Here is a 24,202-nt window from a genome sequence, read left to right on the forward strand (position 1 = left end):
AGAATCAACATCGGCTTGGCTTTTTGGAGATGGCGAGAACTAGGGATTTGAAATGTTGTAAAATCGATGCGGAGATGGCGTTTTTATTTACTCAGTCTCAGATTAATAAGGTATTTTATTGAACAGATAAATTGGCATATGTATCTCTCTAACAGTATTGCGAAGCTTCATCTATTGTGAAGGGTCATTTCATTATGGTTGTTGTGCTGGAGTTTATTTTTAACCGTGTCTATTAATGGGTAAAGCTACAATAATATCTTCAACCAGTCAGCTTGACATCCTCTTCATCTAAACTGGTTATATATCTTAAGCCTAGTGAAAGTTTTATGAGCAGTAGGATAATCTCGCTTTCTTTTTGAGAAAGATACTCATCAGCACAGTCAAGCACAACCAGAACAATGTTCTTCCGCAAAATGCATACCTATAAAAGGGTTGGAAATTCTCAATTCAAATCTTCACGATATTATTCTCCAAATATAATATGATTAATTTTGTTTATATTTTATGTGCACACACACACACACACACACACACATGTTGTGTTTTCATGTTTTATGGCAACATTTCATTGACAAAACAATTTTTACACTATACAAACTGTATATTCTATCCCCCTACACCAAACCTACCCGTCACAGAAAACGTTTTGCCTTTTTAGATGAAAAAACAACAACATTCTGTATGATGTATAACCTGTTTTCCTCATGGGGACCAACATTTGATCCCATTTTGTCTCCATAATGTAGGGTTACACACACACACACACACACACACACACACACACACACACACACACACACACACACACACACACACACACACAGTTAAATTAAGTATTTTTTAACACATGTGTATGATAGACACTAATGACACCCCTAGAATTACCCTGAAGTAAACTCACTGATGTTTTTTGCTTAGTGTCACATATATAGGTCACTTTTTGTGATAAAGACAAATCCCGTTAAAATGCATTGATCAGCGGCTGTCCTAATTCCATGAACAGGCTGCACAGAAGGGAACCTTCCAGGGAGAGCCGGACGGATACATGCCGAACGGAATGTTTACTGTGCAGATCTAATCCCAGTGCTTAGCGTAAATATTTTACGTAACTTTTCATTTAGATTCTTTAAACATGTCACAGGATTAGGAATTATGTGAGTGATACGATTGGGCAAGGATTTTGAAAACAAGCAGGGAAGGACTGCAGAAATTCCTGGAAATCTGGCTTCCTTGAAACATAAAAAAAAAAAAAAAAGATGGAAGGAGGCGGAGAGAGAGTTTTACTGAAAACAACTAGGAATAGAAAATATCCAGTTTGGCATGAGAATGCAGGAGGTAAAGCTGTGAAGAGAGAGGGAGAGCGAGAATTCATTTCTCAGTGAATAAATGGCCAGGAATGTTTAAGCCCCTGCATGTGATTTTAGATGAGAAAAAACCCTCAGGAATCTCTGCAAACCTCCACTTTACTTGTTCACTTTCTTCCAAACAATTCTGCAACCCACTCAAATATGGAGGACACGAAGAGGGGGGGTTGAGGTAAACAGAAACAGAGCATGTGTGTGTAGGCCTACGTGTGTTTGTTTGCATTCTGTAAGTGTGTGCGCGTGCAGTACTATAGAGGTCAGCATATGTAGCACTCTCAGACTGCGGGTTTTCTGGGACTGGGTTGTTTGGATAAGTGGGGGAAAGTTCACAGCTCAAAGACTTCTTTCAGTCCCAGCATGCACTGCCACAGAGATCTCTCTTCCAGTCCACTGGAAAAGCTAATCAGCTGATGCACGTTACATTTATTTTTTTATTGCTACCTTTTATAGGCTATTGTTTCTTTTTTTGTCTCTTGCTTTGCAACGTCTTTCCATTACCAATGTACTGCTCATATTTATATGTATATTTACATATGCAATCATTGAGTGATGTTTTTTTTTCCATGAGAAAGTTTTATGAGATAAAACGGAAAACCCCCTCATAAACAAAATTTCTCGCTTAGCCTGACAAGAATCGTGTGATCAATCTACTGCTGGCGGCCTCTTGTGGACAAAAGTTGGTTATTACAGAAAACTTTCCTAGGGATCGTGCTGTCCAAAAGATGGCGCTGATCGTACAAAAAAAAAAAAAATGGCAGACACTCTTACTAAAAACTATATGCGTCGTATATAGAGTGTCAACTCGGAGTCGGACAATATGTCTAGGATAGATAGATAGATAGATAGATAGATAGATAGATAGATAGATAGATAGATAGATAGATAGATAGATAGATAGATAGATAGATAGATAGATAGATAGATAGATAGATAGATAGATAGATACACTCTAAAAACTAATTCAGAGGACCTTTAGTCATTACTTAAATATACATATTGTTGTGAAATAAAAAATCAAGTTCAGAGATACAGTTAGACTTTTTACTTGTAATTGTTATTTTATTGAGCTTGGATGACACACAAATTATGCCTATTGATTCAATATACTATCATGACTTGTCAGAGTTTAACATTTTCAGTCAATCAAAAATAATTTAATTTTAAGTTCTGCTAATGTAAAATACAATTTGATGACGTGTAAACGGCCCACAGTTTCCGCGCGCATGCATGTTCAATGCCAGACGACGAGTGGGACCACACAGTTGAAACTCAATCTGGTGAATGGTTAGTAATTTTATGTTTAATTACACATTTGCATTCGCTCAGGATTCTGTTGGTGATAGCCTACTGTATAGTAACCGAATACCGAAATCTCGAAGTCCTTATTCTGAAATTTGAGTTGAGTGTTGATAGTAGGCTGTGCGTTCACACCGGACGCGAATAGCGCGTCAAATTCGCGCCTGCCGCGTCTAATTTGACGCTTGAACATTTTGAATGCATTCGCGCGTCCGTATAAAAAGCAAGCGTTTGGAGCGAAATTGACGCGCGTCCGAGGCGAAATCCGCTTCTTCTGGGAGAGGCAAGTGCTGCGGGAAATTTAAAAATACTACTGTTATTGTGTCACGAAATGTAGTTTTAAGAGTTGTTCAGTCGAGAATGTAGTTGTTTAAAGCTCAAATCTGTGGTTTATTTATAAAGATAGCGCCTATTTAAAACATTTGATCGGACGTTTTCGGGTTGTGTGAGACCCAGGGGATCACCGGGTGCTCGAGCCCATGTAAGCCGCCTGGAACAGCCTCACCTCGGCTGGTCCTCCTGACGTCTGCCGCTGGTAAACGACTCGAGAAATGTTTAAATTCACAATATATAGCTTCTGTTCTATTATATGAAACATATAATTTAAAGGACATTAATGACTCGTTATAACGTATGTCAAACGACTTCTTTAATTATGTTAATATTATATATTAATATTATAGTTCATTTAAATGTTTTGAAAGGGAAATATATTAAAAGATGAATGTTACATGTATGTTTAAAAGAGAAATATATTACAATTTAAAAATGGTGCTAAAAAGATAAATAGTGATTGGAAAGCTGTTTACTGTTTAAAAATATACATAATTCCTTATAAAAGTCAGTCATTTAATTTGTGTTATTTAAAATTTGGGCTGCTCCGAATACCATTTTTGAGCTTCGAAGCTTCGGTAGGAAAAAACTTCTTCACCTAACTTAAAACATTATGTTGGATCAACTTAATTACTTGCATTCATGTTGAAAATTATTAAGTTCATGTTACTTAGAAATGCGTTTTATTGTGGACTAAAAGGTAATTCACCATACTCAAAACATCGCTTTGAATTAATGTAATTATGCCTGCAGTCTTAACTTAAAAATTCTAGTGGAAAACGTTAACATATTTTTTTTTGTTGACCCAATGTTTTATTTTTTAGAGTGTAGATAGATAGATAGATAGATGGATGGATGGATGGATGGATGGATGGATGGATGGATGGATGGATGGATGGATGGATGGATGGATGGATGGATGGATGGATGGATAGATAGATAGATAGATAGATAGATAGATAGATAGATAGATGGTATTATGACAAAAGCATATGGGACAGTAATATTAAATATGATCATCATTTACTGATCAATCCTTTCCGCCTGTCATTCATCTCTCTTGTCCCTGTTTTGTGTCCGTCTCATTAATCTTTTCCTCCCCATCCTTGTTGTTCTTCACTCACTCCTCCCCATTCTCTCTCAGTTCTCAGCTTGCGGCTGAGAGTGTAGAATTCAATCCTCGTCTTTTGGGTAATTTCATCAATTGACATTACTTTCAAGTATGAATGTTTATTTATTTATTGGTTAACTAATACTTTTCTACTTATTTCTTGAAGGTTTCTGTAATTTCAAGCAATGAAGTTAAGCAGAAGAGAGGTTCCTATTTATGTGAGTAAAAACATTTTTTGTCAGTCTCTGTGTTTTTAAGATGAAAATATTGCTAAATGTGATTTTAGCACAATAATTGCAAGTCTGCAATGAAATATATAGAATGACACTATTTATGTAGTATATGTTGTGCGTGTGTGTTATAGGGCCAAGCAAAGGTTTTTGCACTGATCCCCTCAGTTCAGGAGGAAGAGGTATTTGTGGTTCTGGAGGGCTCAACTCTACTACACGTTCTGCAAACTAGAGTTCACTCCATGCTGTACTTCATTGTCCCAGGTGAACAAAATGAAAATAAAATAAAATGTCACGGTTATGGACTCTTATTTTAAATATCTGTTCTGTTTCCTTTAGTTCATGTTTTCCTGCTCTGTTTAGGTTCGGTTATGTTTCTGTTTGTTGTGATTATCATCAGCTGTGTCGTATTTAGTTCCTGATAATCCCGTACATATATAGGCTACTCCCTTTTCAGTTTTGTCCTTTGTCAATTATTGTTTGTGTTTAACGTGGTTGTTATTCTCCTGAGTTTGCTATTGTATTAAAGACTGTGTATTTCTAATCATTTCCTTCACCGAGCGCATCATACCAGCCATCATGTTACAATTTATTATATAATATAATGTTAATATAATAAGTTAATAGAATAGAATAGAATCTCCAAACCGCTTGTCCTACATAGGATTGTACCATAATAAAGAAATAATATAATATTAGATTGGATTATGGATAAAAAAATATTAAAAATAACTTTTCCTAATTTACTTCTCCCACACTTTGCAAGATACTGCTCATGCTGATTATTTGTGCAGTAAGTGTTTTATGTGTGTTGGTTGTGTTTAATAGGCCACAACCAGTCTGAGATGGTGCGTGTCCGAGCGTATATATTTACAGATGATGCTGTGGTGTGTGTGGGTGTGTCTTCTCTGACATACATGGAGGATGATGCACAGGAGCTGGCTGAATACCTGCTTACCCATAGCGACTGCCTCAGCACCACTGAGCACAGAGATCTGAGTGGTCGATATGGGTTGAAAGACAACTCTACACAGGCAGAGATGGATGAAAGGGTCACACTCGCTCTAGCCAACCTACACACCCCTCACAACCTGCTCGGACAATCAGCACAAGGTGTGTGCATGTGTTATGTGTGTGTTTTAACTTTATTGAGTGTGTGTGTGTGTGTGTGTGTGTGTGTGTGTGTGTGTGTGTGTGTGTGTGTGTGTGTGTGTGTGTGTGTGTGTGCATGATGGCAAAGGCAAGTGCAGCACCTGCTTCTGTGGATTGTATGGATGTGTGTGTGTGTAATCAGATTTCACTGTTCCTGCTTCACATCCAAATGACACAAATGTCCGGAGATGAGCAGTGGAATTATAAATGCCGAGTTCTAATTGGATTAGAGGTCACCGTGGTGACCACAAATGAGGATGTCCAAAGTAAACTGTCACTGACTGAGTTTCACTGACAAACAAAGTCGGAAACACATAGAAGATGAAGATGTATTATAATGCATTTATTAGCCTAATTAAACATGCAATTTATTTGTAAATTTTTGTGTTTGTGTGCACATAGAATCTCTCCTACATGTATGTGTGCGTCTGGGATTTGTGAGCGTCTCCGAGTTCCTTCTCTGTCAGCCTGGTGCCTTGATGACTATCCGTTCAGCCAATCAGGATGGGGACACGCCCCTTCAGCTGGCCCAACAGACCAATCAACACGCTCTGATACAACTCTTCAAGCAGTAATGTATCCTTATTATGTGGATACTTGTACCCATCAATATGTTTGCATTAACCTAAGTGCTATATTTATATTTTACATTTCATATTTAATCTTTAATTTCGCTATGGGCGACCCAAGTGCGAGTCCCGGCCTCCTGGTCCTTTCCCGTTCCCACACCGCTCTCTCCCACTTTGCTTTATGTCCCCTCTAAACAAAATAAAGGCAAAAACGGCAAAAATATAATCTAAAAAAATATTTAATCTGTGATATATATGATAAAAATATATAAAAAAGTCATTAAAAGTCATTATTCACTGATTTTCACAAAACAAGTCTCAAATTTAGGTTTGTTTTTCACACAAAGCTGTTGTATAGATTCAGAAGATTTAATATATATTTCATGACTAACAATAATAACTCATTTTATTCTTCTCTTTCTTTGCCAGCCCTCCCAATCCATTAACCACTCCCCTGGCGGGCGTGTCACATGTGTGGGCGGGTAAATCCCACCTCCTGAGGTTTAGCCACGCCTCTGGGATGCTGTCTCTGTCTGTGTGTGTATCCGTGTCCTCTTGTACTACACAAACCTTAGAGTCATCCATATTACTTCTGCGAGAGTGTGCGAGGGACTCTGTGCTACTAAACAAGGTCAGATAACAGAGGTTAAAGGTCACACAGATTTTACATATTAACTTTGAATTGAAATTTAATTGAGTGTTTCGGATTGGAATAAGTTCTGTACTGAGTTTGCTTTGAAGATTTGTGCAATTTTTTGTTGTGTATGTGTTTGTACAATCTCAGATCAAAGGTCTGAGTGTGGATACAAAGAGAAAAGCTGAAAGCAACACTCTGTCTTCATACTCCGGTTAGTGTTTCCTCCTTTGATTATGAAAATTATATTCACAAGACTGACTGAAAGTTATATAGGTCAAGTACCTGATAAATGCATAGTAGCGATACATTTGCAGTTTTCTCTCTTTCTCTTCCATTTTCTTGCACACCTAAAAAAAGGATCACCATACTCTCTGCTTCACAATGTAAGTGGATGTGACAGACTATGTATGTTGGGATATTGCTAGAAAAGCTATTGCTCAACAGAAAAATGCTATGACAGCTAGTGGTAGCACTTTACAGTAAGTGTTAACATTAGTTAATGCATTATCTAACATAAACTAAAAATGATAAATATATTATTACAGCTTTTAATAAGCTTTCTTATTGTTATAAAAAAAAATCATGTTCATTCACAGTGCATTGAATAATGTTAACAGATCCAATTTCTAATATTCAAAAGGTGTAAATCTGCTGAGATTGACATTAACTAGATTAATAAATGCTGTAGCCTAGAAATTCGTTGGTTCATGTTAACTAATGTAATTAACTAACGTTATCTGATGAAACCTTATTGTATAGTATTCCCCAGGTAGTCTTTAGTGAAAGTTACACTAAGCTACTATAAAGTCAACTGCTCCCGACGATTGAGTAGCCTAGACTAGGCCCGCGGGAGTGAACTATTCAAACAATTAAATTACAAAACTTTCTGATAATGAACAATGATCTTAACATTTCCTCAAAAAATAAAATAAAATAAAAGTGTTTCTAAAACATGTTTCTAAAATGTCTGTCAGATTAATTCTGACGGATCAACGAAACCGCCCCAAACGATTCTGTGCTTGAGTGAACAATCATAATTATTTAGACGGTAGCCTATTCGATTCCGACCAATTTTGTGATCGGTTCAATAAAAAGAACCGGCTTCTGTGATTCAAGTAGCCTAATTTATTCACGAATCGGGCATCGATACTAACCGAAAAAAAGTATGTGACACATTGCTACACTTGAATGTTGGTATTGTCAGGGAAAATTGAGCCGCTATTCAATGAAATACAGTGAACTAATGTCGTAAATGGGAAGTGTCCTTGGGAAGTGTCTTATTGAAATATTTGAACGCTATTTCCCAAAACTGTTCAATATTATTTTGGCTTTTTCGTTACTTCGTGTTTTTCTTTCATTTCACTTCCTTATGTCCTGCTTTTCTATCAGGCGTGGCTTAACAACACCAGTCAGGATGAAGATGAGGAGCTCTTATCATCGGACGACTCTGGTAAAAGTGTTTGTTTTTGAACAGTTTGCCTTTATAACGTGTCTTTATATGAGGGTGTTTATATCAGTCAACGATAACTAAATATTTCATGGCTATTGTAATGATAATGTTTATCTGCCTTTCAAAAGTAGCCTACATTACAATGTTTTAAAAATAAGACACATATTGTCCTTCACTGACAATTTTAAAGTAATGTGTTGGTCCATCTGAAATTCCCTCTGAAGTTATTTAGTTTTAGCATTTTTTGGAATTAAGTTCCAAAAAAAGTTTCATGTTTCAGCTTTATAGTTTTAGAAGGGAAAAATTAAATGATTAGACCAATAATGACCACAAACATGAACATCTGGCCAACAATAGTTGATACTGAACTATAGTGAACCTCCAGTGCTAAATTTATTATTTCAGCAGTTGAAATTTTGATTATTAATTGATTATCTGATATCTAATGCAGCGTTCTTGTATCTTGATGTCAAATTCCATACATGTGTTTTTGTAGATGGACTCACAACTCATACTGATTCAACGACCAGTTCACTCACTGACTCCAGCGTTACCATTACGACCAGCGTCAACACCCTGCAGGCTGGTGAGAATCAGGTGAGGTGAAGATTGATCCATAAAGGCTTTTGTGAATGTGTAGTATCTAGAATTGTGGTGAATGCAAGAAGATTTGTAATTTTATTTTATTTTTTTATTAACTTTTTAACAACATATATTACACACACACCAGGAACAAAAATACAAAATGCAGTATAGACACATATTGATGTCTTTCGCATCATTACAACTTAGCATATCTCAATTTGTACAGGACTCACATCCTCAAGACTAATGAACTAAAAAAAAAAAAACTAAAAAAAAAAACATACATACAAACTATAAAGGCCTCTTAAAACAAATACATCCTATAATCTCACATATCTTCAATTGTCTCTTTAAACATGTCACTATCCTCCTTCTCTATTAAGGATCTAAAGGGATTCCAAACATCAAGAAGATTTGTAATATTTACTAAGAAATGTCTTTTTCATTAGACAATGTATCCTCAGGACTCATTTGGGTTTGAATCAGACTCTACAGCATCTGAACAAGACTCTCCAATCCAAGACAAATTACCCATCTGTAGTCCACAGGACGGTGTGTTTGTGTTTGTGTTTTTATTCTTATGTGTATCTCTACTAGTGTGTTCAAGATAGATTGAGACATGTGCAAAATAAAGTGTACTAGTAGTTTGCAAGTATGTTCAATTGTTTTATGTTTCTAGAGCTGTTCCCCTTCAATGATGTAGAAACATCCACAGAGATAAGAAGGTAAAAAAAAAAAAAAAAAAATTGCTTTGTGAAATTGTGATTTTAGATGTTTTTTGGGATATTTGTGAATAATGTGTTTTCAAAAAAACAAAAAACTCTCTCTTCTCTCTCTCTCTCTCTCTCTCTCTCTCTCTCTCTCTCTCTCTCTCTCTCTCTCTCTCTCTCTCTCTCTCTCTCTCTCTCTCTCTCTCTCACACACACACACACACACAAGAAGCTTAAGTATGTTTCACTATTTATTTCCAAATTCCCAGTATGTGGTGTAGCAATTCAGAGGAAGAAGAGAAAGAGAAATTCATCCCTACATCCAAAAGTGATACAGAGAAATATAAAGTGAGTCGAACACTGAGCTTCCTCAGGAGCCGGATGGTCAACACGAAAATAAAAAGCAAGGTGAGAGAGAGAAAGACAGTAAAAGTGTGCAACGGACTGAAGTTAAATGGAATAAAACACATACAGAGAAAATATAACTTTTGATATTTTCTTTTAATGTATTTTATTTGCAGAAAAGGCCACAAAATATCAGAAAATTAAAACACTATACTGTATATATATATATAAATGTATATATTGCCATATTATATAAATGCATATATATAATATGTATGTATATATATTTATATTGGATTTTTTTGATTGTCAATAGTTTATTTTGCAGATTGAACAAACTATATATAACAAAATATGTTCTTTACAGTCTGGTTGTATACAACAAATATTTATAATATGTTTAAAAAATATTTTGGCCCATGCATTTTCAAATCTCAGTGAAAAAAAAAGTGTATATTTTTTTACTTCCTGTCAGCCTCAGCCACCACTCTTATCAAGAGATGATATGATTAATGGTAATTTCTAAAACTAGACACTCTGTATGTATATCCTTAGAAAAAAAAATGTTTTGTTTACAGATAAACGCGGAGGTTTCCTCAGCCTTGCACCAGCTCTGCCCGCCGAAGCAGCCTGTTAAAGCAGCGTGTGAAGTCTGTGAGGGCGCTGACAGTGACGAACCACAGCAGTGCACATGTAAGTGTGTGTTTCTTTTAACAACATGTATTTTTTCCTTTTTTTGCACAAATATTTGATGTACCATAATTCTACACTGACTTCATGATGTCACTTCCTGTAAAGACTGCTCCATGATCATTCATAAGACCTGCTGTGGTTCTGCCCCTCTGTGTTTAAAGGTGAGTGTGTGTGTGTGTGTGTGTGTGTGTGTGTGTGTGTGTGTGTGTGTGTGTGTGTGTGTGTGTGTGTGTGTGTAAACACTTGACTCTTTACTTACAAAAGTACTTTAAACTGCATTCATTTATAAGATTGTAATAGCATTTATTTCTATTACCCAGAATCCTCATCAGGCACATCTGAAATGTGTTGACTCTTCAATTTTACTATGTGAGAGAGCCAATCATGTTACTTTGGAATTATAATGTAATCAACCGCCCAACCATGTTATGTTATGCTCATGTGATCATGTATGTGTCATTAACAGACTCGTCCAGTCACAGTTCTCCATCTCTGTCTCTGGTCAATGACAACAACACTGTGTCACACAGGTCTGTATATGTTTTTCACAAACTTCATTTGAATTTATGTCACTAATGTTTAAATTTTGAGATGCTTTGTATGTTTCTGTATCAGAAAGCGGAGTAACAGTGAGGGGTGTGGCCATGATTTCACTCTGCGGAAAAGCAAGTCTTTGATTGGTCCGTCTTCAGGAAGCCCCACCTCCAGTGAGTTAATAGGTGTGTTCGACTTGAAGCAGCGCTGCGCAGACCGATCGCTGTATGACATCAAATTACCGCAAGAGCGATCTGAAACCACATGGAGCCGTCTCTTTAGTCTAATCACTCTTGTGGTACATTGATGTACACCAATCGGTCTGTGCAGCGCCGTTTAAGTCGAACACACCTTCTTTCTTCTGTGGAACTCAAAAGGTGCAGAATTTCCTGCTGATTTCTTCCATACAATGAAATTAAATGGGGACTGGAATGTTGAGAAGTGATTTTAGTATTATTAAAGGGATAGCTCACCCAAAAATAGACAAATATATATTTTTAAAAGTTTAAGATAAAAAAATAATACATATTTTTGTTTTGTCATTTTACTATTTTTATGTAAAACTTTAACTTTTTAAAAATATATGTCTATATAATTTTTATTTCCATTTTTATTTCCCTTTTAGTTTGTTATTTTAGCACATAAAGTTAAGTGAAAAATTAAAAAGAATTCAGCTTTAAGAATGGTTTTAACTACAAAAATGAAGAAAAAACAGCATAAAAGTTGTGTGTGATTTTTGAAGTATAGACCTTATGTAGCCCCGCCCCTTTCCATCGCTGCGCTCGTTGTGCTCTGTCTTCTGATTTGTATTTCCACAGCATGAAGGTAAGATCTTATGAATGAACCGCTCGTTTTAAAATCTCCCCGGCCTACTGTCATCAGCTTCAAACATTTTAATGCTCATGATAACTTCCGTTAACTGTACAATAAGTAAAAACCACTTCACCAGCTAATTACTCTCTTCGACAGCGATGCCATAGAAATATACAGAGCGACCGCAAAGCCTGAAGTACAAAGACAAACTTCTAAAGATGGCTGCACGCTTGTTTCTCTGGCGCATAAGGTCTATTGAAACTAGTGATGTTTGATCTCATTCATATAAAAAAACATGCTTGTTGGCTGAACTATAGTTTTTCCAAATGACATAAATAAGTCACTTTTACAGTTTGTTTAACCATCTCTTTGCTAGATTCTGCTGATTCGTCAGCTCACGTATCATTTGACTTCTCGGCTGAATCTTGGAGTGCTGTTGTGGACACTGAATTCAGTAGGACACTGGACAAAGAGGCGGTCAAGAGGCAGGAGATCATCTATGGTCAGTAACGATAGGTGCAACGCCTGTTTTAGTATATTGTTCATGAGTTGTTTTGATAATATGAAATACACCGTTGTCTAAAAATGTCTTTTGGATTTGATTGGGTGCTTTAATAAAAGGAACGCGCCGACTTTTTGGAACTTTAGCTTATTCACCGTATCCCCCAGAGTTAGATAAGTCCATATATACCCTTTTCATCTACGTGCGTGCCGTAACTCTGTCTGACGCACCCACAGCTAGCCTAGCTTAGCACAAAGACTGGAGGTAAACGGCTCCAGCTAGCATACTGCTCCCAATAAGTGACAAAATAAGTCACAGCGTGTACAAATAACAAGGTCACATGAGACACAGTCATCTTCTAACCGTATACAGACTGGGAACTATATTATTTGTACACGCTGTGACAATACAAATAACAACATGTAAATAGGAAAATGTTGGCGTTATTTTTGTCACTTATTGGGAGCAGTATGCTAGCTGGAGCCGTTTACCTCCAGTCTTTGTCTCCAGTCTTTGTCTCCAGTCTTAGCGGTGGGTGCGTCAGACAGAGTTACGGCACGCACGGAGATGAGAAGGGTATGTATGGACTTATCTAACTCTGGGGGATTCGGTGAATAAGCTAAAGTCCCAAAAAGTCGGTGTGTCCCTTTAAGCCTAATTTGATTGGTTAGTGTTGTGTTTGTCGCAGAGCTGATGCAGACAGAATTTCACCATGTCCAGACTCTCTGCGTTATGGCTGATGTTTTAAGGCCGGGGATGTTGGAGGAAGTGCAGCTGGAGCATGACATGATTGGTCAGATTTTTCCCAGGGTGGATGAGCTCTTGGTTTTGCATAGAAACTTTCTTATAGACATGGAGACCAGACAGAGGGTGTCTATTCACCCAGGAAAGCACAAGAACTACATCATCCTGCAAATTGGTGATATTCTGCGTCAACAGGCAAGTAAGAACCTAAACATCTGTAGACTTGACCGATTTACTTATTGTGGCTGCACATGTTTAGCTCTTACCTTAGGTTCATTTAGCAATCGTGTTTGTAGTTCTCAGGCCCAAATGCTAACGTTGCAAGACACTCTTTTAAAATCTAGCCATAATGTTTTTTGTTATTATTTTAATGCTTATGTAAACAAAAAGTGCATGCTAATTTTCTTTGTTAATTGCCGGTTAATGCGTAGTGTAGGTCTTAAATTTCAATCTTTATGGTCTTAAAATGTCAAACAGTATTACATTTGACTTACAAAAGGTCTTTTATGAATTTCTGTCTGATAAACAAACAACCTACTGGTTTTGGGATGTTTTGCATAATTGGTTGTTCCAGAAAGAAATCGTTCTTGCCACCTCATAGTTAGTTTCATTTCTACAAATGGTTCAAACTCTGCTAGATTATAGATAAAAGATTACCATTCCCCTGCCATTTTGTGATCGGCTATCGGCAGATCATGATTTTGGTGATTGGTAATCGGTGATCGGCCCCAAAAATGCTGATCGGAGCATCTTAGCTCTTACCTTAGGTTCATTTAGCAATTGTGTGTGTAGTTCTCAGGGCCAAATGCTTCTCAGATGATAGAGTTGTACGGCGACTTCTGCAGTCGGCATCCAGAAGCACTGAAAGTGTATAAGCAACAACTACAGAGCAACAGGAAACTACAATTATTTCTCAGAGTAAGTTGATTAAACACAACACACACGAACACACTCATACGAACCAGTTTGAGTTTTCTGTTGATGACCGTATGTGTTGCCTCTACAGCAGCTGAGTACCAACTCTGTCGTCAAGCGTCGTGAAATCCCAGAATTCCTTTTGCTTGTTACCCAGAGAATCACAAAGTACCCTGTTCTGGTAGAGAGACTCCTTCAACACACCGATGGTAAATTATTACTTTTAAATGAGTTAACAATTGACATAATTACCATTGTTAAAAACAAAGGCGGTATGATCTGATCTCACCATCATCGAGTCTGTCTGTGAATACATGAAGAGACAGAAAGAAACTGTTTCTTCAAGTGTCTTGGAGATGTTGCCACAGGTCTTCTGGATTTAGTCTGTCTCAGATTTTCTGTTTCTTCATGTAACCACAGACAGACTCGATGATGGTGAGATCAGATCTCTGTGTGGATCATACCGGCTGTTGTCAGACTCCTTGTGCATACAGACATCTCATGGGATTATTACAATTAATGACAAAAGGAATGTTTGGAAATGTGAACTGATAATTCCTGCTGACACTATTCCTACTGACACACAACAGCAAAAGATATAAATAACTGGCTTAAAACAATTTTTTGACGAAAATACTAACGTGCCTAAGACATATATATATATATATAAACCTGAAAATCAAAGATACATATGAATAGCACTATTATATTGTACAATTGATTTAAAAAACATGATATTAATACATGATATTTGATAAAAATGGATCTGAATGGTCTCCTTTGTGATGCGCTTGCACTTCTGTAGATGGCAGTGCTGAGCGCTATGATATTGCCGTGGCACTGGAGGGTCTGCGGAGGGTGATAGAAGAGGTGGAGCGGCATGTGGGAGATTATGAGAATGCAAAGAAACTACAGGACATCTTAAGTCGCCTAGACAACAAGAGCTGCACTCGCCTGAAGAACGGGGAGATCTTCGGCAAGCAAGACCTGCAGAAAACACACCGAACTCTCACACACTCTTCAGTGCTGACTTGTAGGACCACCTCTGGCAGACTGAGAGGTAGCCTACTAGATTTCTTCGCTGATACCGATAGCCGATTATTCAGAATTATATCTGCCTGCCGATACCGATAGTTTGATTTTCTTAAAGAAAAACATCTCTCACATCTAATGCTGTAAACTATACTGAGAACCGTCTATAATATTAGACGTTAAATTCGCTTTTTTAACTACTATAATTAGCCTATATTTAACTATTTATTTTCAGATATAATAATTACACCGAAATAATTACACCGACAATAAAAACTGAAATGTTTGAAAGTTGCACATAAGATACTTGTATTAAACACTTGTCTTCATGACAAATGTATACAAACATACTTATATAATTAACTGTAAATACGCTACTAGTGCTTTTTGTAGCTAACTAATGAACTGCGATGAACAGCGATCTGTCACGTCACATTTAAGAACGTCAAAACGGCATTTATTGTTTGAATTTCGTGATAAAATGGACAGAATTCCAAAGTTGAGACTTTTTATCAGAAGTAACAAAGCACAAAGCTCTTGGTGATTATTCGATTGGACGTGCGCTACAAATAAAGTTTTTGCTTTTATCGGCTGATACCCAATTATTGGCCGATAGCGGTCCATCCATAGTTTGTATTCTTTCTTTTTTTCTTCATTAATATATTATCTCTCTCTTTTACAGATGTTCTTGCGCTGCTCCTCACAGATGTTCTGGCTTTCCTACAGGAGAAAGAGCAGAAGTTCGTCTTTGCCGCATTGGTACAGAAATATAGCCTACAAATTATATTGTTTTTTTTCTGTGCCCTTTGGATCATACATTTAGAGTAGACCCTATAAGAAATTCAAATCAAAAAGGTTTTAAATGTAATACTAAAATATGCTTTAAATATAATGTTAAAGTCAGTTTTAAACATATTGTATCTTCAGGAGCAGAAGCCATCTGTGATGCCCTTGCGAAGACTCATTGTGAGAGAAATAGCCAATCAGGAGAAAGGATTATTTCTCATCAGTGGCGATTACTCTGTGGGGCCGGAGATGTATGAGATACACACACAGACTCGTGAGGAGCGTAACACGTGGATGACACTGCTGAGGCAGGCCACTGAGAGGTGTGTGAGAATTATTTACTTGTTTTGAATGACAGTCTGCACACTATCATTTAAAGGTGCTGTATTCATTTTAGTAGAAAAACTTTGGGTCAATAAGATTTTTTCATATAAGAATGATTTTAGAGAATAAGTAATGGCGGATGAAAATTCTGCTTTGCCAAAATAAATAAAAATAGGAAAACGTTTTAATTTTTTTAAATAATATTTCACAATTTTACTGCTTTTACTATTGTATTTTTGATAATATAAATGCAGCATTATAAGAGACTTCGTTCAAAACCATGAAATAACTCTACCGATCCTAAACTTTGAATGGTGTATATTTATATTTGTTTCAGCCTTCCTGATGATCAGACCAAGAAGAATGAGGGGGAAATCAAAGTCAAGAAGATACAGAAATTACAAGGTAAACGTCCAAGCATCTATTATCCATCTGTGCACGACTTTATTGTTCCTAATGTCTGATGTCTTGTGATTTGTCTGTGCATGTAGAGGCGCTATTCTCTCTGGATCTGCAGGTGTGCTCTGTTATTGAGGAGAAGTTAAGGATCTGTAGAGGGACTGGTAGATGGAGTCTGACTACTTGCCGCCTTCTCGTTCAACCCCACCCTGAAAACACCCCTCAGGGTGTCACATTACTGTCTGACGCACAGGAAGAGGGTAATGAATCTGTCTTTCTCTCTACAAACACACAGTCAGGTGTTACTGATCCTCACCTACGTCTCTTTCTTTCCCAGTGGTGAAGCTGGCTATCACTTTGTTGTCTTGGCTTTTTCCTTGCATATGGGCACCAAATAACCATAACTTTGGCCAGGAAAGAGCAAACCGTGAGTAATCACTTTACCAACACCCAGATTGCTAAATACCAGACAACAATTTATAGATCCATCCATCCAAATTTATGCACACACAAATAATAGCCATTTCTGTCCAGATAAAGAACAAAATTTGCCAAGTCTGAGGAGCAGGAGGAGTGCTATGGTAGGAACAGGGGTGGGGCCTCTTACAATAGCCCCGATAAGCCCCGCCCACCAGACTTATTTAAAGGTAATCACATCTGCAAGTGTTGAATCTACTACATATTTGACCTTATTCTTCAAACACATGCATGTAATATTCTCTGACAGTCTATAATATTCTAAAACATTTTCCGATTCAGTTCAATGGAATAGTGCATGTAATCAGTCATTTATGTACAGATTCTGCTTGTGGATCATGAATGAATCATGAATCATATTTACATTTTTTTCTATGAATCTAGGTAGCAGAGGGTGTTCACAACTTAATCCATATACTCTACAGTCTGCAGGTGGGACTTATTGATTATCTTATCATTCATAACTGCTAAATGTGTATGTGTTTGCATGAATGTATAAATATACTCTTATTTTGAAGGCTGCTATAATAATTCAAGACAGCTGCTTTGAAGTTCAAAATCTCCTCCTCCTGGAGGGAGAAGCTCCGCCCCCAAATCTTAGCGATTATGATGTCAAAAGGGTTGGTGTGGCAATTTTTCTCACTGCATGTTTATCTAAGATCTTTTGATCTATTTATTTGAAGCATGTTTTCCAGTCATCCTGCAGAAAATGATTATTTACACTTATTACCGCCTCAACAGCCGAGTTTGGAGTCTGGTGTGGTCGGTGGGACTGTGGCTGTGCAGCAGAAAGAACTGGAGCAGAGAGAAAGAGAGCATGCTGAACTGATGGACAGACTGGTGAAAGAGGAAGAGCAGTTTGAGGAGGAACTGTGGCTGTTTGAGGAGAAGATGAGGAAGCTGAGAGAAGAGGAGAAGAGAGTGATGGAAGAGAGGGAGATATTAAAAGAAGCGGGGATGAAACTGGTGAAAGAGAGTAAGAGCCTGGAGACACAGATAAGACTCATGCAACATAACTCAAATCATTGTTAAGGTATGCTGCCTTTTAACATATCACAGGAGGAATGAAGTGCATTTGTGTGTTTGTATTATGAGTTACATTGAATTCGCAGTCTTATGCACTACTAGTTTATAGAGTTTTGTAGTATAAATATTGCGAGAAGTGTGTCCACAATGAAAATTTCAAATGTTAAAAGTACACTTTAAATACCCAGATGATGCACTAAATGAACCGAAAAAACGAAGTGTGGAATGTTGGACACTTCATGGACTCAACATCAAGGGGGAGGGATATCAGACTGCAATGTTGAATGAAAAAATAACCTTATAAAATTCATACACAACATGGTTGAGTACACAGTGTATAGTGGGCCATTTGGGACACGACTTTGGGGTCTATTAGAATAGGTTTTCATGCTTAATTTGTCAAAAAACGCATTTTTCACTTATTTTACAGTGTTGCAGTACCTCTCTTCCCAGTCTTTTAGTAACGCTCTAAGCTGCGTTTCTCAAAAGCATTGTAAGCTAAGTTGATTGTAGAGAGCATTGGTGGCAATGGTTCTACGATCTACTTTGGCTTATGGTGCTTTTGGGAAATGCAGCACTGTTTAGTTCCCATCTTTATAAAGCCCCTCCATTACGAAAATCGCAATGTGTTGTGATTGGACAGCTGGACCAATGTGTTGTGATTGGATGATCGCTTCGAACGTGTTTCAGAAATGTCACTACTAATGTAACCAGGCTTCACCCCTTTTTTTGTGTGTATGCCTTAAGCATGAGGAATATCGTGACGTACATTCCTGGCAGAAACTCAAGACTATAATCGAGGCGTTTCAGAGAGTTCAGAAACTGATGTAGACCTTATATATATAGCTTTGTAACTTATTGCAGACCTTTTCATACTCAAACGGCAACATTAAACAAAAAAGATATTTGAAAATGTAAAAAAACATAATAGGACCCCTTAAAAGTGTTTATGTGTGTTTGTGTTAAAGGGACATTGCTGTGTTTTACTGGCAGAGTTAAAGACAAGATCAAACCATCAAGACCCAGATAAAGACCACAATATTACAGAACTAAAATGGAGAAAATGTAGCATATACTGTATATATGTATATACTGTATGTGTATATATATAAAATGATGCATGTTTGTAATGATGACAATAACGGTCCAGCGATTGGTTGAGGTAATTTCACCTTTAGTACACTGGAAATAGACGGGAGTCTAGACCCAGACCAAGATCATGACTCCAACTCTGCTTAGTAGTGAATTGTACTAGACTATAAATCTTTATTTAAGGTTTTGGTGGTGAACAGCAAATCATGAGTCAGAAGGAAATACTGTGTCTCCATAAATGTATGTAAAATCCAGTGTGAAATTAATGGGGTGTTAAGGTTCGAGTGTTGTTCTGTTTGTTGACAGATCTTTAACATTTTCACATGTCTGTCACACATTTTTACGGAAGCCCAGTAGTGCAAAACACAATGAAATTTAAAAAGCAAACAAGCTTTTCAAATTTAAAAATTAAAAAGTTTGCTTTTAAAATTTCGTTGTGTTGTGACCTACTGGGCCACCGTACATTTTGCATTTATATTTCCTAACTATTATGATCAAAAATCGTTTTTTTTTTGTTTTTTTTTAATGACAGGTGTAATCACCATACACTCATTTAGAAAACACCACGTGGTAACTTTGTAAAATATATAGAAAGACCCCAGATTTCTACCTTTAGAAAGTGAAGCACCATCTTTATGTTAAAATTGCTGTTATTAGAGTTTTAACTGGTCACAGGCCGGACAGACTGTGGACGTACGAGTCTACGCCGCAGCCGGACAACAGCAGAGTCCACACTGCCAGCGGCACGCTTTCCATACATGTCATCCTCCAGCTGCTGATGGGCAAACTGTAGCACTGCAATCTCTTTCCCGGAGGATTCCAGATGTTTCCGGAGCATAGTACTGCCCTGAGAGCACAAGGGAAATGTACGTGTTAACAGAGCACTCATTGTAATTGTAAATGTCTTTAATTTAGACTATCAACCTACACTACTGTTCAAAAGTTTGGGCTCAGTAAGATTTTTTTTTTTTTAAATGACAGTAAAGACATTTATAATGTTACAAAATATTTATTTCAAATAAATGCTGATTTGAACTTTTATTCATCAAAGAATGCTGAAACTAAATTGACGGTTTCCACAAAAATGTTAAGCAGCTCAACTGTTTTCAGCATTGATAAGAATAAATGTTTCTTGAGCAGCAAATCATCATTATATTGGAATGATTTCGGAAGGATCATGTGACACTGAAGACTGGAGTGATGATGCTGAAAATACAGCTTTAATCACAGGAATAAATTAAATGTTTAAATATATTCAAATAGAAAAGTTATTTTACATTGTAATAACATTTCACAATATTACTTTTTTGTGTGTGTGTGTCAAATAAATGCAGTCTTGGTGAGCATAAGAAACTTATTTCAAAAACATTTGAAAAATCTTGCCGACCCCAAATATATATTTACATTTAAAAAATATGTACTGTTTGTGCTTTACATTAGTATTAAATTGAATTATAATCAATCATACGGTCACTTTTTTTTTTAATGTATTTGCATACTAAAACGGCATATTCAAAAAATATATTCTGAAAATCATTTTAAAATAAGTACAATCAGGTTAGGAACCTGTTAAATACTCCCAGAATGTGTTTTGGGACTTTTGTTATATTTCCTGTCTTGAGTGCCATGTTGTAGTTCTTTGTAGTTTTCCCCCTTGATTAGTCTACCCAGGTGTGTCTTGTCTATGCGCTCTGCGCTCCCCGTGTTTCCCACTTTTGGATTAGTTCGTTTGTTCGTTTATTAAATGTTCTCACTGCGCTTAGATCCTCGCCCCCCAGCCTGCGTTCTCTAAATGTTACTAGGAAGTATTACCCTTTATGATTGACAGATCATAAAGGAATTTTAGAAATGTCAGATTACAAGAAAGCTGACCCATGTTAGGAGGTCGGATTCCGGCAGCCCAACACTTGGATGCCGCCCATACAGCTGAGTCATAGGCCTGCTTAAACTCTCACGACAAAAGAGGTCAGCACTGCAAACCGGGCCCTGCAGGGAGGCAACATGGAAAAGTCAACATGTTATGCAGAATGATATTTAGCAGCACTTTTAGGATCATTTAGTGAACTGTTAGGCTATACATGGTTATGGATATATGTGACTCCATAAATAACATACCATAGCTCTGCCAAGACTGTAGGCAGCACACTGCATCTGTCTCTGTTTGCGGTAAATGGCCTGTCTCGTGGCAGCGGAGCTCAGTGTCAGATGTTGCTGGTGAGGAAGAAGAAAAAGTAGTAGTAAAAACTGCAGTACATATGATTTTTACCTTATTCAAATTCATTCTACATAATTCTATCTGAGAATACGTAAACAATAATCTTTCTCTGCACTGTAATCACACACCTCCAGACTGATAGTTTCAGTGATTTTCTTCTGCAGGGCTTCGCTGGCCGATTGGTGCATATCCGTTTGCTTTTTGACGACATCCCTCATGACTTCTGCAATGTTCTTTCTGAGCTGCTGAGATTCACGTAGTACTGTTGATGAAGAATCCAAAGCCTGTTTGCACTCTTCACGGTGATGGTAAGAGACAGACAGAGAAAGATTAGATGCCAACAGTTGTTAGGTTTTCATTTGGACAAAAAGGAAGGGTGAGAGCCTTTAATATAGAAGTGTCCTGGTGTACCTGGAGTGAACGGTCCGGTGGGGTCCGGTTTCTGTGAGAGGGGTGAAGGATAGGTTTTCACACCCGCTGAGAGTGAGCCGTGCTGGGGAAGCAGATCTATTACTCTGGATCTCTCAAAGGCACAATCCAACAGCTCCTTACTGCTCTCAGCCAAAACCTCAAAGTGAAACAAAAAGAAAGTAAAAATGTCTTGATGAAACCATTTAGTTCTACTAAACATGCAAGTTCAACTTTTATAGGCATTCGACATATCTTAAATATCCAGCAAGGTCTATTTTTCACCTGTTGTTGAGTTAAAGTCTTCTTCAACATGCTCTCCAGTTCTTCTTTTAGCACATCCAGGACTCTCCGTTCATTGTGTAGAAGATCATCGGCTCCATCCCGTATCTTGACAAAACATTTAACGGAAGCCATAATTTTGCACTCTTTATTTTTCTTTACTCGTATAACATTTTGAAGATTGACATTTTTATCTCTTTGACTCCTTATTGGAGTTCATTATATTGTGGCTACTCACGGTCTCTGTCGTGGCTGGTCGAAATGTCCTGCCGTCGGCACTTTGCTGATTGACCAGCAATGCTTTCCTCAGACTGCGGAGTAATTTCTCCAGTCGTTCCCTTTGGTGCTTCACCCTGGTGTCCTCCTGTGTGACCCTGCCTGCTTGTCTGCGCAGGTGGCCCTCCACCTCTCTCACACCACGCATATATTCACCCACCATGCCTGCGCTGACCACCGCACTCTGGTCACGCAGGGCCGGCGGGGGAAAGGGGCCACTAATGATTCTGGAAGTGAGCTATCAAAGGAAAAACAAAGATGAAGTTATCACAATGCAATGTTTGAATTTATTACAGAATCCTACTGAACATGTACAGTACATTTACGTTCAGACCGTTAATTTGCGTATGCAAATAATTCTAGTGTTTTCAGACACTACCTTTCCTAAGTCTGAGGTCGGTACGTTTTTTTTTCTCTTGCTCACAAAGGCTGCTTTTATTTGATTAATAAGACAGTAAAAACATGTTACAGTGTAATTATATATTTAAGTACTGAGTAATACAAGTTAACTACATGTACTTTGAACTTTCTATAGGGTTAGGTTATGACAAGGGTGTGGTTTGGGGATAGTTGCATGTAATTATGCATAATAATTTCTAGTAACTAGGTAGGCTACATGTAATGTGTAAAGGACACTAAAATAAAGTGTTACCTAAAACTAGAAATATTATTACAATTTCAAATAACTTTTCTATTGTAATATATTTTATAATATACTAGTGGTTGATTGAAATTGGTTGGTCAATAATCCAGTGGCTAATGATCGGCATCACCTACATTATACATAACATAGGCCCAGTAGGCGGCCTACTCGATATTTATATTACGGATAACTTTAATTAATGTTGTTTTATTACGAAAATGTATGAAATGTAAGACATTCAGGGTCACAATAACAACGTTCCTATTCAACAAAAATGACAATCCGAAACCGGTGAAAACGTCATGGGACGCTGTATTGGCCAATCAGAAACCCAAACTGTCCGTTTAAGCATCACAAAATGATAGGTAACGTTAACTTAACGTTAGGCTAAACGACTGGGGACATAATTGCATGTTATTTGTGTAACGTTATGCAAATGATTGTTCCATATCCATTTGTAAATTGATATTGTTCAAAATTGCTTTCAAAATAAATCAGCCACCTATGGCTACTTCTGAGTTACTTTACCATACTTCCAGTGGATTTATGTCGGAATTCATCTTTCTTTTCCGAGTCACTCTCACTGTGGTCCTTTTCGTCACTGCAAGCTGTTAGCTGAGGGAGTCTGTGGGCAAATGTCCCAACGCTGTTGCTGCGGTAGCGTGTGGAAGAGGGCAGTTGATCTACGCGAGTTTGACGCGTCAGATCCGCGGCGCGCAGAATCGAGCGGACAGTCGCGTCCCTCCAGCCTTTCGATCCCACAGCCGGAGATGCGGACTGGACGGACCGCTTCATGGTCACGGTACTGAACTACAACAGCTTTGCCATCGGTGGAACTGCCCGAATAACTCCAAATTGTTTGGGTTTAAAAGTGTTGGTTGTCTCCAACGCAACAGTTCCTCAAGTGACCGGGGACGCGCACAGAGCTCTGATTGGGTAGCGCGAGACACACTAGTGAATGAGGCAGTTCAGTCAGATCCATTCACACTGCAACTCAATCAGTGAGATCCTGTTACATGGAGCGAGCGGATCGTATGCTGTGATGTAGAACAGACACCCTAAATTAGTCTGTCACACCATATCAATTATTAAAATAAAATAAGATTTAATTTTGACGGATGGATGGAGGCATGACAAAAAATAAATGCTAGCTTTAATCTCAGATATTACAAGGCCTACTGAAGAATTTCTTACGAAAACCATTCACAATTCAACACACTACACTCCTGGCATTAATATTACATTTAAATGCATTTTAC

At 37.5% G+C, this 24,202-nt stretch overlaps 3 protein-coding genes across 3 annotated transcripts; 2 read left to right on the forward strand and 1 right to left on the reverse strand.

Moving 5' to 3' along the window:
- Window positions 1–4,270: 4,270 nt before the first annotated feature.
- Window positions 4,271–6,061, forward strand: LOC306997494 (rho guanine nucleotide exchange factor 28-like; the record flags this gene model as incomplete). Its single annotated transcript, XM_079610797.1, has 4 exons — window positions 4,271–4,322; window positions 4,469–4,598; window positions 5,163–5,447; window positions 5,889–6,061. Exons 1-4 carry the CDS (start codon window positions 4,290–4,292, stop codon window positions 6,059–6,061), a joined length of 621 nt encoding a protein of 206 aa, XP_079466923.1. The 5' UTR covers window positions 4,271–4,289.
- Window positions 6,062–6,897: 836 nt separating this feature from the next.
- On the forward strand, window positions 6,898–18,918 carry LOC306997663 (rho guanine nucleotide exchange factor 28-like). The gene is made up of 25 exons (XM_079611025.1): window positions 6,898–6,903; window positions 8,082–8,142; window positions 8,639–8,739; window positions 9,177–9,279; window positions 9,407–9,452; window positions 9,707–9,845; window positions 10,361–10,475; window positions 10,581–10,636; window positions 10,796–10,844; window positions 10,942–11,005; window positions 11,091–11,194; window positions 12,199–12,324; window positions 13,013–13,263; window positions 13,861–13,986; window positions 14,075–14,192; window positions 14,789–15,043; window positions 15,698–15,774; window positions 15,943–16,124; window positions 16,463–16,530; window positions 16,617–16,784; window positions 16,862–16,951; window positions 17,059–17,171; window positions 17,386–17,433; window positions 17,520–17,621; window positions 17,743–18,918. The coding sequence occupies exons 4-25, from the start codon at window positions 9,180–9,182 to the stop codon at window positions 18,031–18,033; spliced, it is 2,688 nt and encodes an 895-aa protein (XP_079467151.1). The 5' UTR covers window positions 6,898–6,903; window positions 8,082–8,142; window positions 8,639–8,739; window positions 9,177–9,179; the 3' UTR covers window positions 18,034–18,918.
- Window positions 18,919–19,647: 729 nt separating this feature from the next.
- Window positions 19,648–23,906, reverse strand: tektl1 (tektin like 1). The gene is made up of 8 exons (XM_079609691.1): window positions 23,472–23,906; window positions 22,263–22,538; window positions 22,028–22,132; window positions 21,746–21,902; window positions 21,463–21,629; window positions 21,235–21,330; window positions 20,992–21,105; window positions 19,648–19,966 (listed from the first exon to the last, which is right to left on the reverse strand). Exons 1-8 carry the CDS (start codon window positions 23,736–23,738, stop codon window positions 19,781–19,783), a joined length of 1,368 nt encoding a protein of 455 aa, XP_079465817.1. The 5' UTR covers window positions 23,739–23,906; the 3' UTR covers window positions 19,648–19,780.
- Window positions 23,907–24,202: the final 296 nt, after the last annotated feature.

This window comes from Phoxinus phoxinus, assembly GCF_949152265.1.
Source record: "Phoxinus phoxinus genome assembly, chromosome: 4".
In the NCBI taxonomy this organism is placed as follows: Eukaryota; Metazoa; Chordata; class Actinopteri; order Cypriniformes; family Leuciscidae; genus Phoxinus; species Phoxinus phoxinus.